This window comes from Trichechus manatus, unplaced genomic scaffold, assembly GCF_000243295.1.
Source record: "Trichechus manatus latirostris isolate Lorelei unplaced genomic scaffold, TriManLat1.0 scaffold00028, whole genome shotgun sequence".
Lineage (NCBI taxonomy): Eukaryota > Metazoa > Chordata > Mammalia > Sirenia > Trichechidae > Trichechus > Trichechus manatus.
Genome location: NW_004443964.1, coordinates 22472218 through 22486398, shown reverse-complemented (window position 1 = coordinate 22486398; position 14181 = coordinate 22472218). Strand labels below are relative to the sequence as shown.

The window sequence follows — 14181 nt, the reverse complement described above, 5'->3', positions numbered from 1 at the left end:
TGTTCTCCCCGGCCCCAAGCCACGCAAAGGGCAGGAGTCATGAGCAGTGATAGTTACAGGGGAGACCTTTAGGGGTGGGGCTTCTGTCCCCCCACCCCCGTCCATTAATCTCCATCTGATATCCAAAACAGTTGTTTTCTTAACCTTATGTAAGGTACTATGCAGATATATTTTCAAGACCACCCTCCCCCACAACCAACTGCCATCTTCTAGCCCCCCCACCTCCCAACATAAAAATTCTGGAGATTGACCTTTCTCTAGCCCAGAGGGAGGCAAAGGCCATCCTTGGTACCACTTAATCTGAACAAAAGTAAAAAATGTTTCCTTGCCCTGCAAGAGGCATCAACTTTCCCACGTTGGGTGTATTGGTACAATCCTTCTAACAGAAATAAAAATACTGCTCCCTCATGCTTGTGTTTTTCAAAGAATTTTACATCTCTCATGCTTGCTCTCTGGCCCCCATGGCAAGTCATATGTACCTCACTACACTTTTTACATGGCATTGTGATGACAAACTTCCTGGAAGAAACAAAAAATCGAAACTGAGACCTGAAGGACCACCAGGGAAACAGGGTGGCCATGTTCCAGGCAGAAGGAACTGCATATGTCAGGACCCCTGAAAGGAGGGAGCTTGGCGATTTCAAGGAAAGGAAAATAACCCAGAAATATTATCAAGGGAGTATGGGAGTTGGACTGGTGAAGGTTGAGACTAGAGCCACACTAAACTTTGAAAGACTGCAAGAAATTTAGGCTTTCTCCTGGGGACAACTGGAAAACATTTAGCAAGGGAGTAACATGTACATATCCAGAGTTACAGCCTGCCTCCTTCCCCATGCCTTTTTAATTAGTGAAATTAATCTCTTTCCAAGGACCCAGATTTACTCTCATTTTCATATACCCATTAGAAAACTCTCCAAGAACAAAGTTGTTAAGGTAGGAAGGGACTGAAGTGCCATTTCAACAGTCTCTTCCCACCCCCATCTCTGGCTCTAGGCAGGACCTCGCCCAGAATAGCTGAGATTTCTATTTTCTGTGTGTTCCTTCGGAGTCGTCTTCCAAACTCTGTCGTGGGTGTGACCTCCTCCTCTCCCCAGACCAACACTGTTACTATCTCCTGGGTTATCTGCGCAGCGGGGTTTTGGATGGCAAGAGGCAAGGTTAGAAGTGGGAGGAAGTAAGACTTTGTTGGCTGTATATAAGAATTTGCCAGTCTTTAGGGAAGGCGCCTCCAAATCAATAGCGGATGAATTAGAGCGGGAGTCTTTGGCTGGGGGAGGAAGGCGTGGGGGCATTAGCTGTGTATGCATGTACCCAAATTTAGGATCGCGCTTCAGCGCCGACCGGTGATGCCTGGTTTCCCGGAAGAAGTATCCGTAACCCTCTCTCCAAGAGATCTCAGAATTTTTTTTTGGAGAGTAGCAAAACAAAATAGGAGTTACCTTCCCTTCCACTCTTCTCCGCTAGCGCTTCATCCCTACTGTAAACGAAAAAGCAGTTGTCAAATCATTTCCTTCTTTGCTTAATTGCCCTTTGCCCTTAATTGCCCTTCCCAAATGCTGGAGAAGAGAGGTCAGGTCTGGAAGGAATCCTGGCCCTGGAGATTACACATCTGCCTTCGCAGCAGCAGACCAGAAACCCGCAGGTTAGTGTGTCCCATGGCCTAGAACAGCAGCCGGTGCAGCCTCTGCGCCAGTTGTCCACGTGCCGGCAACAGCGGCCACGTGGGTCCCTGCGGAAACGCTCCGATAAGGTTTGTCCCCTGCGCAGCCCAGTAGAGAAACTGCCCAAGGAAGAGCGCAGAAGGAAACCGTACCGGCAAGAGGTCCAACTCGCGCGAGCCTGGGACTGCCCGGGGCGGGGCAGTGGGCGGGCCCTGGGCGCAGGCGATCGGTGGGGTGGGCGGGGCCCGGGGCTGGGGAGGGCGGGGCCCGGGGCTCCGGAGGGTGGGGCCTGGGGCTCCGGAGGGTGGGCCTGGAGAGCATCCGGTAGCTTTTTTATTGTCACCCGGCCGTCTTGTCTTCCGCCGTAGAGCCAGCCCCAGTTCGGCCTGCCCTGGTCGCCATGGAGTCGGCGCAGGGTGCGGGCATCGCAGTGGCCGAAGCGCTGCAAAATCAGATGCCCGGGCTGGAGAAATTGTGGCTCTGGGTCACCTTTCTGGGCGATCCCAAGTGCCTTTTCCTGTTCTACTTTCCTGCGGCCTACTACACCTCTCGCCGCGTGGGCGTCGCGGTGCTCTGGATAAGCCTCATCACTGAATGGCTCAACCTGGTCTTCAAGTGGTGAGACAGCGAAGCCCTCTGGCGGCCTGGTCCCCCATCCCTGGGGGCCCTACCTCCTGTGCAAGCCCTGACCTCTCTCAGCAGGTGTCTCAAAGGCCTGGACCTCCCCCCGACAGTGAACCCAAGCCCTTAACATTTCCACCCCTACCGCTTGGCCTCGACTTTTCCCCTTTGAGCATCTTCGCGCATCTTGGACTCAGACCTCAGTGTCCACCCAGCCCGCTCCTTAGAGCAGTGTTCCTGAACAGAGATATCACTTAAGGGGTGTGTTAAAAATGCAAATACCCCATTCCCACCTCAGACTTAACTGATTTAGAAACTCCAGGGGAGAGGCTAGGGATCTGTATTTTAACAAGCATCTATGGTGATTTTTAAGTAGCAGAAAGTCCTGCTCTCAACTCACTTTTTCATTCATCTACTCATTCATTTGTTTGACGTAATTTTAAGAAGCATACCTTGTGCCAGGCATTGCACAAGCTGCTGAAGACAGAAAAGGCTGGAAGCCTTGCAAATCAAAACATAGGCAGCGCTTGAGAGCTTGCTTGAACTGCAGAATCTCAGGCCCCGCCCAGACCTACTGAATCAGAATCTGCATTTTAACAAAGTCCCCAGATGATTCCAGTGCACAGTAAAGTTTGAGAAGCATTGCCTTCCAGGGCACACTTTCTCTTTTTCCTTTTTCTCTTCATTCACTAGTAGACTATTCATGCTGAGACTTAGAAGCCAGGAATCCCACGCAAGTGGGTGGAGGCCCTGCAGCCCTTGGGGCTTATCTTTTTGTGCCACCTGTTCTCTCTTGGGCGCACAAGGGAGCAATGCCTCCTGTTGAGCATGCAGCCACCACCTTGCCTCACCTCAGCCTCTGTTTCCTCTGAGGGAGGGAAGGGAGGTCCATAGGAGACACTTAAATGGACTGGAATGACTTGCTGAAAAAACAAAATAGGAGTTATCTTCCCTTCTACTCTCCTCTAGTGCTTCATCCCTGCTGTAAATGGAAAAGCAATTGTTAAATCATTTCCTTCTTGCTTAATTGCCCTTTGCTTTGTTTTCACTCTTCCCTCAGAGTCTGTATAGGCCTCCCTCTCTTGTCCTGTTCCCCCAAGGGTTGGGCCTCCCACCTCCATCCCTTGGTGAAGCTCTAATGCCCCCACATGACAAAGTAGGGGCTAAGTAGGTACTGAACACCTGATGTGTGAAATTAGGTTGTTTTTGCTGGAGAGTCAGGTCCCTTCTGTACCTCCCTCCCCAGCATGTGGCTTCCTGCAGGTGTCTCTTCTGCACTCCCACCTTTTCTTCTTCTGGCCACAGCAGCCTTCAATGTGTGGTTGCCCAGGGCCTAGCCAAGCAGCCACCCCTGCTAAGCCAAGGAACTTTAAACTTTTTGTCCTCCTTACTCTTTTTCAGCCACCTTGTCCATTCACCACTCCCGTTTTCAAACATGAGACATTCACCTAAGTAATTCAGGTTTGGGTGATTCAAGATGAAATTTGGGAAATGGAGAGAGGGGATATGGCACCAAGAAAAACAGAAGCAGGAGGGTCAGTGAAAGTCTGGAAGGGTTGGGTAGGGGGGAAGAGCCATGTTCTGGGCTGTCTGTGGATGAGAAGAGCTGACCTTGCAACACACACACACACACACACACACACACACACACACACACTTCACAATCTGTGGCCTCCTATTGCGTTTAGAAAATAGCATGCTTTCTCCTGTTCCAAGGTAGGAAACCATGGCAGGGTAATGGCAGAGAATCAGAGTTCCCATTCTGACTCATCCTCCCTCGAGAGGACTCTCAGGTGTCCTTCTGCCACCTTCCCCTCTCTCCTCCTGCCTGTGCTGTGCTTAATGTTGTCCTGCATCTATTCCCTTCCAGGTTCCTCTTTGGAGACAGACCCTTCTGGTGGGTCCATGAATCTGGTTACTACAGCCAGGCCCCAGCCCAGGTTCACCAGTTCCCTTCTTCTTGTGAAACTGGTCCAGGTGGGAAGCCTCAACCCTCCCCGCTTTCCCAAAGTGGTTAGGGTTTGGGTAAGCATTTCAGAGTACTTTTTAGCCAGGGTGGCCCAACCAGATGCCCAGCCTCACAGTTACTGGCCCTGAGAACAAAGAAACACCAGGGAGACCGAGTCAGGTTATAGGAGGAGGACACCCATGCCATTGTGCCAGCTGCCCACCTTGTACACAGGCCAAGGCAGAAGCCTGAGAAAGGCCTCATGGGGGAGGAGGAGAGTAGGGGATAAGAAAGCCCTCAGGGCAGAGGGAGCTATGGACTAGTACTGGGAGGAGGCTCTCTTCTTGGCTAGGGGAAGGCAGATGTGTTGAGATATCACCAGGGGCACCTGGGTTCCATCCCCATCCTCTCACCACAAGCTTCTGGATTCTCCATCAGGCAGCCCTTCTGGACACTGCATGATCACAGGAGCAGCCCTCTGGCCCGTAATGACGACCATCTCTTCCCAGTTGGCCACTCGGACCCACAGGTATACTCTGGCATTGCCCACCAATGGGAGCAGGGGTGATGGCAGCAGGGCATCCTGGGAGCTAGAATTCTGGGGGCCCTGGGGCATTTGGTCAAACCATGCAGTGCTTGGGTGTGGAGGGAAGCCAGGCTGTGTGTGGATTCCCCCTGAGCCATTTGCTTCTCTTCTTTCCAGCCGCTGGGTGCGGATGCTGCCTAGCCTGGCTTATTGCACCTTCCTCCTGGCAGTCGGTCTGTCCCGGGTCTTCATCTTAGCACATTTCCCCCACCAGGTGTTGGCTGGCTTAATAGCTGGTAAGCAACTGGAGTGGCTGAGAGGGTGCCTCTGGTGATGGGAGGACTAATTTAGAATCTTTACATCTTCCTTGGCTTCTGTAGAGCAACCCAAGGCCCCTCTTTGTATCTCAGTCTGTTCTCCTGGCAAGCCACAGCTCACTGGTCATGTCCCCAACTTCTTGAAGCTCATGTCACCTCCCTTCACCCAGGTGCTGTCCTGGGCTGGCTGATGACCCCCCGGGTGCCCATGGAACGGGAGCTAAGCTTCTATGGTTTGACGGCACTGGCTCTCATGCTGGGCGCCAGCCTCATCTATTGGACCCTCTTTACACTGGGCCTGGATCTTTCTTGGTAAGTCCCCTTTGAAGACTGGACAGGCTGGGGCATATGCTACCTCACCTGGATCTAGTTTGGTAGGCCTCTGGTTCACTGTAGCTAAGAAAGGACACATTGCCTGTTCACAGAGATAGACCGCCCTGGGGTCACAGCAGAACATGGGGCTGGGCCCCAAAGGGCAGATGGCTAAGAGCTGGAGCCCTCTAGGTTCCAGGGAAATGTTTCTTTCTCACCACAGGTCCATCAACCTAGCTTCCAAGTGGTGTGAGCGACCTGAGTGGTTGCACATGGACAGCCGGCCCTTTGCCTCCCTGAGCCGTGATTCAGGTGCCGCCCTGGGTCTGGGCATCGCCCTGCACTCTCCCTGCTATGCCCAGGTACGACGGGCACACCTGGGAAATGGCCAGAAGATTGCCTGCTTTGTGCTGGCCATGGTGCTGCTAGGCCCCCTGGACTGGCTGGGTCATGCCCCTCAGATCAGCCTCTTCTACATCTTCAATTTCCTTAAATTCACCCTCTGGCCATGCCTGGTTTTGGCCCTTGTGCCCTGGGTGGTACACTTATTCAGTGCCCAGGAAGCCCCACCCATCCGTTCCTCCTGACTTCCAAGTGCCTCCTTCCTTCCCAAACCCAACACTCCTCCACCTCTACACTCCAGGAGGCAGCCCCATCCCCTTCCAAGTGTCCAGCCCCCAGCAGGCCCTGCTTACCTTGAAGCTGGGGAACCAACTTCTCCCACTACCTGGTCTTAGCCCCAAAAGAGAACCTTTTCTCTCCCAGAGAGGCTGGTCTTCCTCCTGCCTTCCCTCCCAAGTCCCTAAAGAGCAGGAGCAATGGCAAGACCAGCGGTTCCTGCAACACTGTGAGGGGCGCCTCAAGGAGGCCCCAATAAAGCCCTTGAAGACTTCTAGATTCCTTTCTTGCCTCTCCACTGAACTTGCGTGCATCAGCACCAGTGGACCCTGGCCAGCCTCCTCTTCTGCTCCCCCTCGGATCCTGGTTCTATAGAGGCAGAGTCACAGGGACAGGGGGGGGCTACAGGTTCAGCTGAGACCTCTCAGGACTGGGCCCCTCCCCACTCACCATGGCCTAGACTACACAGGAGGTCCCATGAGATGTTGTGGCCACAGTCAGTGAAACCATGTCTTTCACCTGCAGGACAGAAACCCCACCCCTACCCCATTCCACCTGTTTTCTAAATAGGCTTCTAGTCCAGAGGCTGGGGAAAAGCAGAGCAAATTTTTGGCCAGGGAAAATGAGAACTGCTACTCCATTTGGGAGCCCAGAGAACAGAGACATTGGCCCCAGAAGGCACTGCCAGAAACAAGTTTATTTACACAAGGACACACAGTGTAACGGGTTACAAAATACTTAACTGAAATCCATATCCAGGGAAACAAAGCAAGGAGGGGGTTTACATGAGAACCAGACCAGCCACGGGGGAAGGGAGGTGAGGGGCCTGGAGCCTGGGGCTCAGCATGGGGAGGCCTGGTACACTGGGCCAGCCCCAGCCCCATCCCCAGTACGATTTACAACACACAACACACAAGACACGGAGCACAATGAACCAATGGTAAAGGGACTCCTGCCCCTCCCCCAGCTCCCTCAACCCTGCTCAGGCCCCCATTAGGGTAATAAATATGTAAACAGACTGGTGGAGCCCTGGGGATTGGAGGAAAGAAAGTGTATGTGGTGTTGGGGAGGAGGAGGAAGACAGCCTCCTAGGAGCCACTTCCCATCTTTGGTTTCCTAACAGCTGGATGGCATTCCCTGGAAGCCTTGTGGGCCCCCAGCCCCTGGAAACAGGGGTTGGCAGGGCTCCTAGGAAAGAAGGGGCAGTGCCCAGCCCGCTCCTGCTCTTAGCTTCCTTGGGCAAGGCCAGCAAAGGGAGCCCAGGAGGAGGGAAGCTCCAGCTGAGAGGGCAGACTCCTGAGTTCTTGGGTTCTGGCGCTGTCCTTGCCCCTTATAGAACTCCACTCACCATCCCCAGGCTTCAAAGCAAAGCAAAGCGGGGAGGTGGGCTGCTGACCCTTCTGCTCGCAGCATGCTGGATGGCTGGGGGAAATGTGGTCCTGACCAGCACGGGGGCTCTCACCAGCCTGGAGCCCCCCTGCAGGGACCACCTTCTCCCCCTCCCCAGGCCGTGCCAACAGAGGGGCAGGGAGGCCAAAAGAGTCAGGTGGGCAGCAGGCCTGGTTCTGTGGCTCCTCCTGGCCCCTCAGAACCCAGAAGTCCATCCCATCCCTCCCCATACACTTTCTCCCACTCCGGCCCTGTGAGGGGGAAAAGCCTTGACCACAGACCTCAGGCCCACATCTGCGTGCTGAGGCCAGGCGAGGAGAGGGAAGAAGCCTATGCAGCAAGGGGAAGACAACATGGGAAAGGGTGGGGCCCACTTCTCCTCCAGCCTACACCTTAGTACTATAGGGACCCTCTGGACCCTCCCGAGGCTAGAAAGGGAGGAGCGTGAGATTAAGGCATTTCCCCCAAATCAGCTGAAGCCAAGGCACCGAACTTACTGCTCCCTCCTCCCTCAGGGAGACCCCAGAACCTGAGGGTACTATCCTGGCCTCCATGCCACCATGAGCTGGCCCAGGCTCCAAGGGGAAAAAGGACTGAATGCAGGAAAGTGGGTATAGGCTACAATGTGCGGAAGGGCTGGAAAGGGTACCCTCCCTGGAAGGAGCAAACTTCCAGAGCTGAGATGGGGGCCACAGGGGTAGGAGGGGAGCCTGAGGCAGCTTAGAGGAGCAGGAGGGGCAAGGCTGAGAGACCCACACGGCACACGTTGTTGAATGTGTGACTTTTTGTTTTTAATAGAAAAAATAAACAAAATCACAATGATGAAGCCCAGAGGGGTGGGGCCAGGGCGTCACAGGGCAGGCTCCTGCTCCATGGGCTCCTCTGCCGGCCTGTAGGGACAAACACAGGGAAGGGCACTGAGTGGGAGGCACCAGTGGGGGGCCAGGGCAGACAGCTGGGTGAGGGACCTCACCTGGGGCTGTGCTCCCTGGCGGCGGCAGCCTGGGCCTGCTCGGCCCCCACCGACAGCAAGGCCATGGCGCTCACAGTCTCGGCCTCCTCCGTCTCACCGGCCTGGGCCTCCCGCAGAGAACGGCCCAAACCCACAGCAAACCTCTGCACACAGCTCCAGTGTTTGCCTATGGGAGGGGAGGGCAGGGGGTCAAGGAGGGCAGACCAACCCCATACATGCATCGCCTGCCCATGGGCTCCCACAAGTGCCACCCCCTTGGCAAGCTGAGGGCTGGGCCCCTGCGCCATCCTCACGCACTCTGGATCTCGATGACTTTCTCTAGCGTGGCCACTGCGTTGATGTTGGGCTTTTGCTGCAGGACTGCCTCGTCCAAGGGCTGCAGCTGGCGGGAGAAGAGAAGGCTTAGGGTGAAACTGGATGGGGACACCTGCCCTTTTAAGTGCCCCCCCAGCCCCCAGACACCTCTCATGGCAGGGGCAAAGCACAGCCTTTCTAGGGGTGCCCCAACTCAGAGATCCCTGGCCACCAGCTGGCCTTAAGACCCAGGAAAACCTTCCCTGATGCTTGACCCAGGGACGAGGCCATCCCTTGTTGGCCCCCCAGCCTCCTTGGCCCACTCTCCCACCTCCCCTCTCCCACCTCCCCCGCCCCTCCCTGCACCCCTCACCTCCACGCTGAGCAGAGCCGAGACACAGGCCTCAGAGGCATCACAGATGGCGGTCAAGTCGTGGCCTCCCTCCAGGGCCAGCACCACCCGGCCACCTGCCAGCGTCATCAGCTGCCTGGTCAAGTGGCCAAAACCTTTGGGGATGTGTGGAGGAGGAAGAGAATGGAATGGTAAAAAATAATCAATTCAAAGAAGGCAAGAGAAAAAGAAACATGAGAGGTGGGACAAATAGCACAAAACAAGATGGTAGCTTTAAACTGAAATATATCCGTAATAAAAACCAACGTAATGGACTAGATGCTCCACTAAAGATAAAAAGTAACAGACTGGCTAAAAAAATCCAATTACGTGCTGATTTAAAGACGACCACTAACATCAGGGATCAACTAGCTCCATCCCTATGGCTCCAGCAGGAGACACACCCTCTGCTATCCCACCCCTGCCTAATTGTCCAAGGCCAAGGTTGGCAGAAGAACATGGGGGAGGAACTCCTGGGATGAATCCAAGTCCTAAACCCTAGACCTGCCCATAGCTCTCCTTCTGCAGGGGGATTGCAATCCCCCCACTTGTCCCCATCCTCACTGTTCCACACCCTCTCTCAATCCCCCAGCAGGCTCACATCTGGCGGTGACAGAGTAGCCACCCAGTGGAGATAAATGTCCCTCGACAGCATCAAACCCGGCGGAGACCAGGACCACATCAGGGGAGAACTCATGGGCAATGGGCATCACCACTGTCCTGCAAAGGGATGACCCGAGCTGACCTGCTGGGCCAGGCCTCACCCCCCGCTCTCCTTCCAGACAACTTCCCTCCACCCACACCAAACTGAGTGCCTTCTGCCCTCCCAGGCAGGGCTGGGGTAGGGGCTGCCCATCCCTCCCACGCCCTCCTCAGCCCCCACCTGAAGGCCGTCAGGTACTCCACGTCTCCGATGGGGGGGTCCACACCTCCTGTCCATGCCACGTTCACATTGTACCCCACGCCTGCCCCTCCGCCAACCTGGCACCAGGGTTGGGGAGGGGATTATTCTCCATCTGGGGATCCCAGACATTGCCCCCCCTCCCTCCTGTCTCCCGTCCTCACTGACCTCGGCTCTGCCCAGAGGGGCCATCAGGCCAGTGGTCCTCCCACTAGGAGTCCAGACTCCCCAGGCACCAGCATCACCACGGACCTCCGTGGCTCCCTGCTGGTCCTACTCTGCTGCTTCCCCGAGGGGCCCCACGTTTGGGCCCAGGAGCTGTACCTCTTCAGGTGCCCCACTGCCTGGAAAGAAGTTCCCGTTGTCGTAGCGATGCAGGGAGATATAGAGCACAGAGGGGTCGTTGTAGAACGCTTGCTGGGTGCCATTGCCATGGTGGATGTCCTGGGGGGGAGGGTGGCATCAGGAAAATGGCCCCGGCTCTGACCCAAAGGTTCAAATCCTACTTGCCCCCTACTCCCACCCTATCGTGAGCTCTGAGGGTGCAGCCCACTGCTAGCTACAGGACATGTGAGTTCTGTGCACGACAGTATGGCCCCATGCTTCTCTAACCATAGTCTGTGGGTACATGACATAGCACCAAGCAGGGGACATAGAAAGCTGCGGCATAAATGTGGCATAGCTCCCTGCAAAATCCATTCTACTTAAGGCAAATTAACTAGTAAGGAATTTTAAACAGATAAATTCTGGAGAAGAATCCAACATGTGCATAAATTTTTAGGCCAAAGTTGGACTTCATAGTGAAGTCATCCCTGCTGAGGACAGCTCCTGGTCCTTCCCCAGCTCACAAGGAGTAGGGGTGCCTTTCCCTCCCCCATTAGAGGTAGGGTCTGAGAAGCACTGTGAAGTAGCAAGAGCAGAAGCATTGAGGACAAAGGCATGGTCTGAAACCTGGTGCCAGCATCCCAAGCTAAGTGACCTTGGGTAGGTCACCCAACAGTTCGGTGTCTTCGTGTATAGGAATGGACATCATGATTCCTACCACTCGAGGTGGCTGGGAGCATCACCATGTGTCGAGGCCTGGCACATGCTCAGCCCCCATTAGTGTTCTCTACCGTTCAGGGTATGAAATTCCCTCAGCTGCCTGAGACTACAAGTTGGGGGCCAAGATAGAGCAGGGGCTCAAACCCCTTTCAAGTCTCTCACTGGGAGGAGGGAGCCTTATGGGAACATGAGGACGGGCTGATGGACGCTCCATCAGGAGGCATATAAGGTGAGTCAACATGATGGGCGACCAAGGCGGGTCCCCCTGTGGCCAAGCCCGAGGAAGAGTGGGCTCTCTGGAGGCGGTGTTGAAGAGAGGGCTTCTGGAAGGCTGACCCTGGTCCCAGCTCTGCCTGGCCCTGCCCAGCCCCCAGAGCCCACTGCCTACCCAGTCCACGATGAGGACCTTGCCAACATTCAACTTCTGCTGCAGGAGTTTTGCTGTGATGGCTACGGAGTTGAAGAAGCAGAATCCCCTGAGGGGGGTGGGGGGAAAAGAGGGTGGGGAGGTCAGCTTCAGCGTGACCTTATTGGTTTCATGAGCATAGGCTATGAGCATCCGCCTGGCTGAGAAGGTACAAGGCTGAGGGCAGAGAGTCTAGTGCAGGGATGGGGGTGGGTGTGGGGGTGGGGGGCACTCACATGGCTGTGGACTCTTCAGCGTGGTGTCCTGGGGGCCGTATGATAGCAAATCCATTCTAAAGAGGTGGTAGGCAGGAACAGATAGGAAGGCGAGATGGCCACAGAGGGGTGGACGTGGAAACAAGCACAAGCCAGGCAGGGAAGAGAACACAGATCAGAAAAGCATATATTCAACACACAGCTTCGAATGGCAACCGTGGGCCTGCTGGGCAAGCAAGCACCATCTCTACCCTCGAGACACCCGAAAGAGAGCTCCAGACACTGGTGCCTCTTGGTCAGTACCCCCTCGCTCCTCACCGCCCCCAGATGGCCCTGGAGCAGCACCTCCTCCCCACCCTGGCACCTGAGAGTTGAGATTGCAAGGGACAGCGCCTCACTGAAGGGGAGGCCAAGGCTGCCCCATCAGCCACTCCTGAGGATACAGGACCAAGCAAGGGGTGCCTAGGCCCCAAGGACACACTCACCTTGAGCTCTCCAGCAGCCACCTTGAAGGCCAGCTCCACCAGGCAACCCACCGCCATGCGCACGGCACTGGAGGAGTGCATCTCATTCCACACAGTGTCACTGTCCACCTGCGGGGGCAGGAGAGCAGGCTTCAGCATGCCCGCTGCAGGGGGAGGGCAAGAATGGGTGGGGGTGGGCACCAGGACATCGCCAGCAGCCAGGTGGGTGGGAGGGAGGGGACAAAGCTGGGAGAGCCACTTGCCTGCCCACCCCCACTGGTGGGTGCCCTACTCACCCCGATGCCTCCACATGGCAGCATGGCGTACATCTTCTGGCTGATGGGGCCTGCAGAGAAGAGGGACAGAGTTATTCTGGAAGTTGCCTCAACTGCCAGGGCTACAGGTTGGGGTCTGCAGGGGGCAGTGAGCTCAGCCAGCAAAAAAGAAGGCCTAGGCCCAAGCTCAGGCCAGGCCTCTGCAGGCCATGCCAGTTAGGAGCTATCTGTCCCCCTCTTCCGGGGAGAAATCCTACCTCTGAGGGCAGATGGCATGGAGAGAGGGGCCAACCACTTCCTCATCATTAAGCCTGACCTTACAAATGTGCACCACCAGCATGCTCCGTTCTTGTCATATTCTGTGAATGTGCCCCCTAGAGGTAGGCAGCATGGCAACTGTGCCACCTCAGCCAAGGGGATGACCTGTGCCCATCATCAGGACACACCTGCCTACTCTGGCCATACTGTCTTCCTGACAGCCTCCTCCCCCCATGCAGGCAGTGGCCCTCCCCTGACCCAGGCCCCACCCACCACCCTGCTAGCTTACCGAGCAGCTTCTTGCTATCCAGCTTCTGCCGGTTGAGTGGACTGGTCCCATACAGCAGGGTGTGGTACTCAGAGTGCACTGTCTGGATCTCGTCCAGCGTGGCCTTGCGGCCCCGGACCCGCTACCAGAGGAGGCAGGAAGAGGGGCTGGTGAGAGTGGCTACTGTAGGCCCCACTTTCCCAATGCTCAGACCCTCTGCCCCACAGCCTGGGGCACACAGAGCCACTTTCTGGCTCCAGGAGATCCAAAGATCTTTGAGAAAAGTGTGCCCTGGTCCCCTGGGACCCTCCTCATTCAGCTGGGGACCACAGGGGAAAAGAGGCTGCAAGGGGGTGGCTGGGGCACTGGTCCCAGATTGGAGTTGAAGAGAGGATGAGGAAGAGACAGGGAGAGAGACGAAGTCTTTTGCTGATTTGAGTTGGGGGCTGGAGGCAGAGGCCCCTACCTCACACTTGCTCAGCAGGCCTGTCTCCTGCAGCCGAGACCAGATGCTCTGGATCCGGCCAGCGTGCTCGGGGTGCACGTGTGTATTCCCGCACATGCACTGGTGCTTTAGCATGAATGTGTCGTAGACCACACCTGGGGCAGATGGATGTGTCGGCCAACACTGCTCCGGGCCCAGGTTTGCAGCCTGGTCCCGCCATCCTCCACAGGGCTCATCACCAAGCTCTCCCCAGCCACCCCGGGCCACCCTGGCCACCCTCCCACACACGTGCCACCTCTCTTCTCCAGCTTTTGCCCCCTCTGTTCTTTCCTCCTGAAATCCCTTTCCTCCATTACGGCCTGTGAAAAGCCTCCCCACTCCAACTACACCCCAATCAGGCTGCCCCGGACACTCCCAATGGCTTTGATCTCTTCCCACTGTGCACACAGCACTGAACCCATCTTCACGGCCTGTCCTCATTCCCGCCACCTGCCACAGCCCCTCCTGTGCACTTCCCCACAGCCCCCACTCACCACTGGAGATATGGGACCACCCTCAGGCATGTCTGTGCCCCTTCAGGGCCCCTCAGTGCCCCCTGAGCCCAGCACGTGGTGGTTGCTTGGGAAAGGGCTTTCTGGATGGGACTGAGTCTATATTCTTGACCTCTCAGGGAGGAGGGACGTCCCAGCTAAGGCAGTGGGCTCTCTCCACCCAGGCTCCAGGGCTGGGGGTGACAGTGCAAATCAAGAGGTTTCTCCGCGGTGGGAGAACCAAAAAAATGCTTTTGAGGGGTAGGGTGCTGACTACCCTCCCAGCTGGGAGACAGCTGCCATGGGAGGCTCTGGTACACAGGGA

General features: G+C 56.0%; 2 protein-coding genes across 4 annotated transcripts in view; one reads left to right on the top strand and one right to left on the bottom strand.

The window, feature by feature from the left end:
* Window positions 1–2061: 2061 nt before the first annotated feature.
* Window positions 2062–5979, top strand: G6PC3 (glucose-6-phosphatase catalytic subunit 3). 2 transcript variants are annotated; one of them, XM_004374311.2, is made up of 6 exons: window positions 2062–2279; window positions 4153–4259; window positions 4669–4759; window positions 4934–5052; window positions 5244–5385; window positions 5609–5979. In XM_004374311.2, exons 1-6 carry the CDS (start codon window positions 2062–2064, stop codon window positions 5970–5972), a joined length of 1041 nt encoding a protein of 346 aa, XP_004374368.1. In that variant the 3' UTR covers window positions 5973–5979. The 2 variants fall into 2 exon arrangements, with proteins under 2 accessions (XP_004374368.1, XP_023584920.1); XM_023729152.1 differs by lacking the exon at window positions 4934–5052 and having other exon boundaries at window positions 5609–5638.
* Window positions 5980–8175: 2196 nt separating this feature from the next.
* Window positions 8176–14181, bottom strand: part of HDAC5 (histone deacetylase 5) — a 30980-nt gene continuing 24974 nt past the window's right edge. Inside the window, exons 14-26 of one of the 2 annotated variants that reach the window (XM_023729412.1) lie at window positions 13348–13481; window positions 12903–13023; window positions 12377–12426; window positions 12102–12209; window positions 11638–11693; window positions 11384–11471; window positions 10276–10395; window positions 9934–10031; window positions 9652–9770; window positions 9033–9166; window positions 8663–8747; window positions 8366–8531; window positions 8176–8282 (exon numbers count right to left, since the gene is read on the bottom strand). In XM_023729412.1, the coding sequence (XP_023585180.1) occupies window positions 8243–8282; window positions 8366–8531; window positions 8663–8747; window positions 9033–9166; window positions 9652–9770; window positions 9934–10031; window positions 10276–10395; window positions 11384–11471; window positions 11638–11693; window positions 12102–12209; window positions 12377–12426; window positions 12903–13023; window positions 13348–13481 (1319 nt within the window). In that variant the 3' untranslated portion in view covers window positions 8176–8242. Of the gene's footprint in view, window positions 8283–8361; window positions 8532–8662; window positions 8748–9032; window positions 9167–9651; window positions 9771–9933; window positions 10032–10275; window positions 10396–11383; window positions 11472–11637; window positions 11694–12101; window positions 12210–12376; window positions 12427–12902; window positions 13024–13347; window positions 13482–14181 lie in introns of those variants that run through there. The other variant, XM_023729411.1, reaches the window with a different exon arrangement.

Excerpts from the sequence above, each read along its gene's own strand:
- G6PC3 (XM_004374311.2), top strand. The coding sequence starts at position 2,062 with ATGGAGTCGGCGCAGGGTGCGGGCATCGCAGTGGCCGAAGCGCTGCAA. Across the intron at positions 2,280-4,152 it reads CTCAACCTGGTCTTCAAGTG|GTTCCTCTTTGGAGACAGAC; the intron begins GTGAGACAGCGA and ends ATTCCCTTCCAG. Across the intron at positions 4,760-4,933 it reads TTGGCCACTCGGACCCACAG|CCGCTGGGTGCGGATGCTGC; the intron begins GTATACTCTGGC and ends TCTTCTTTCCAG.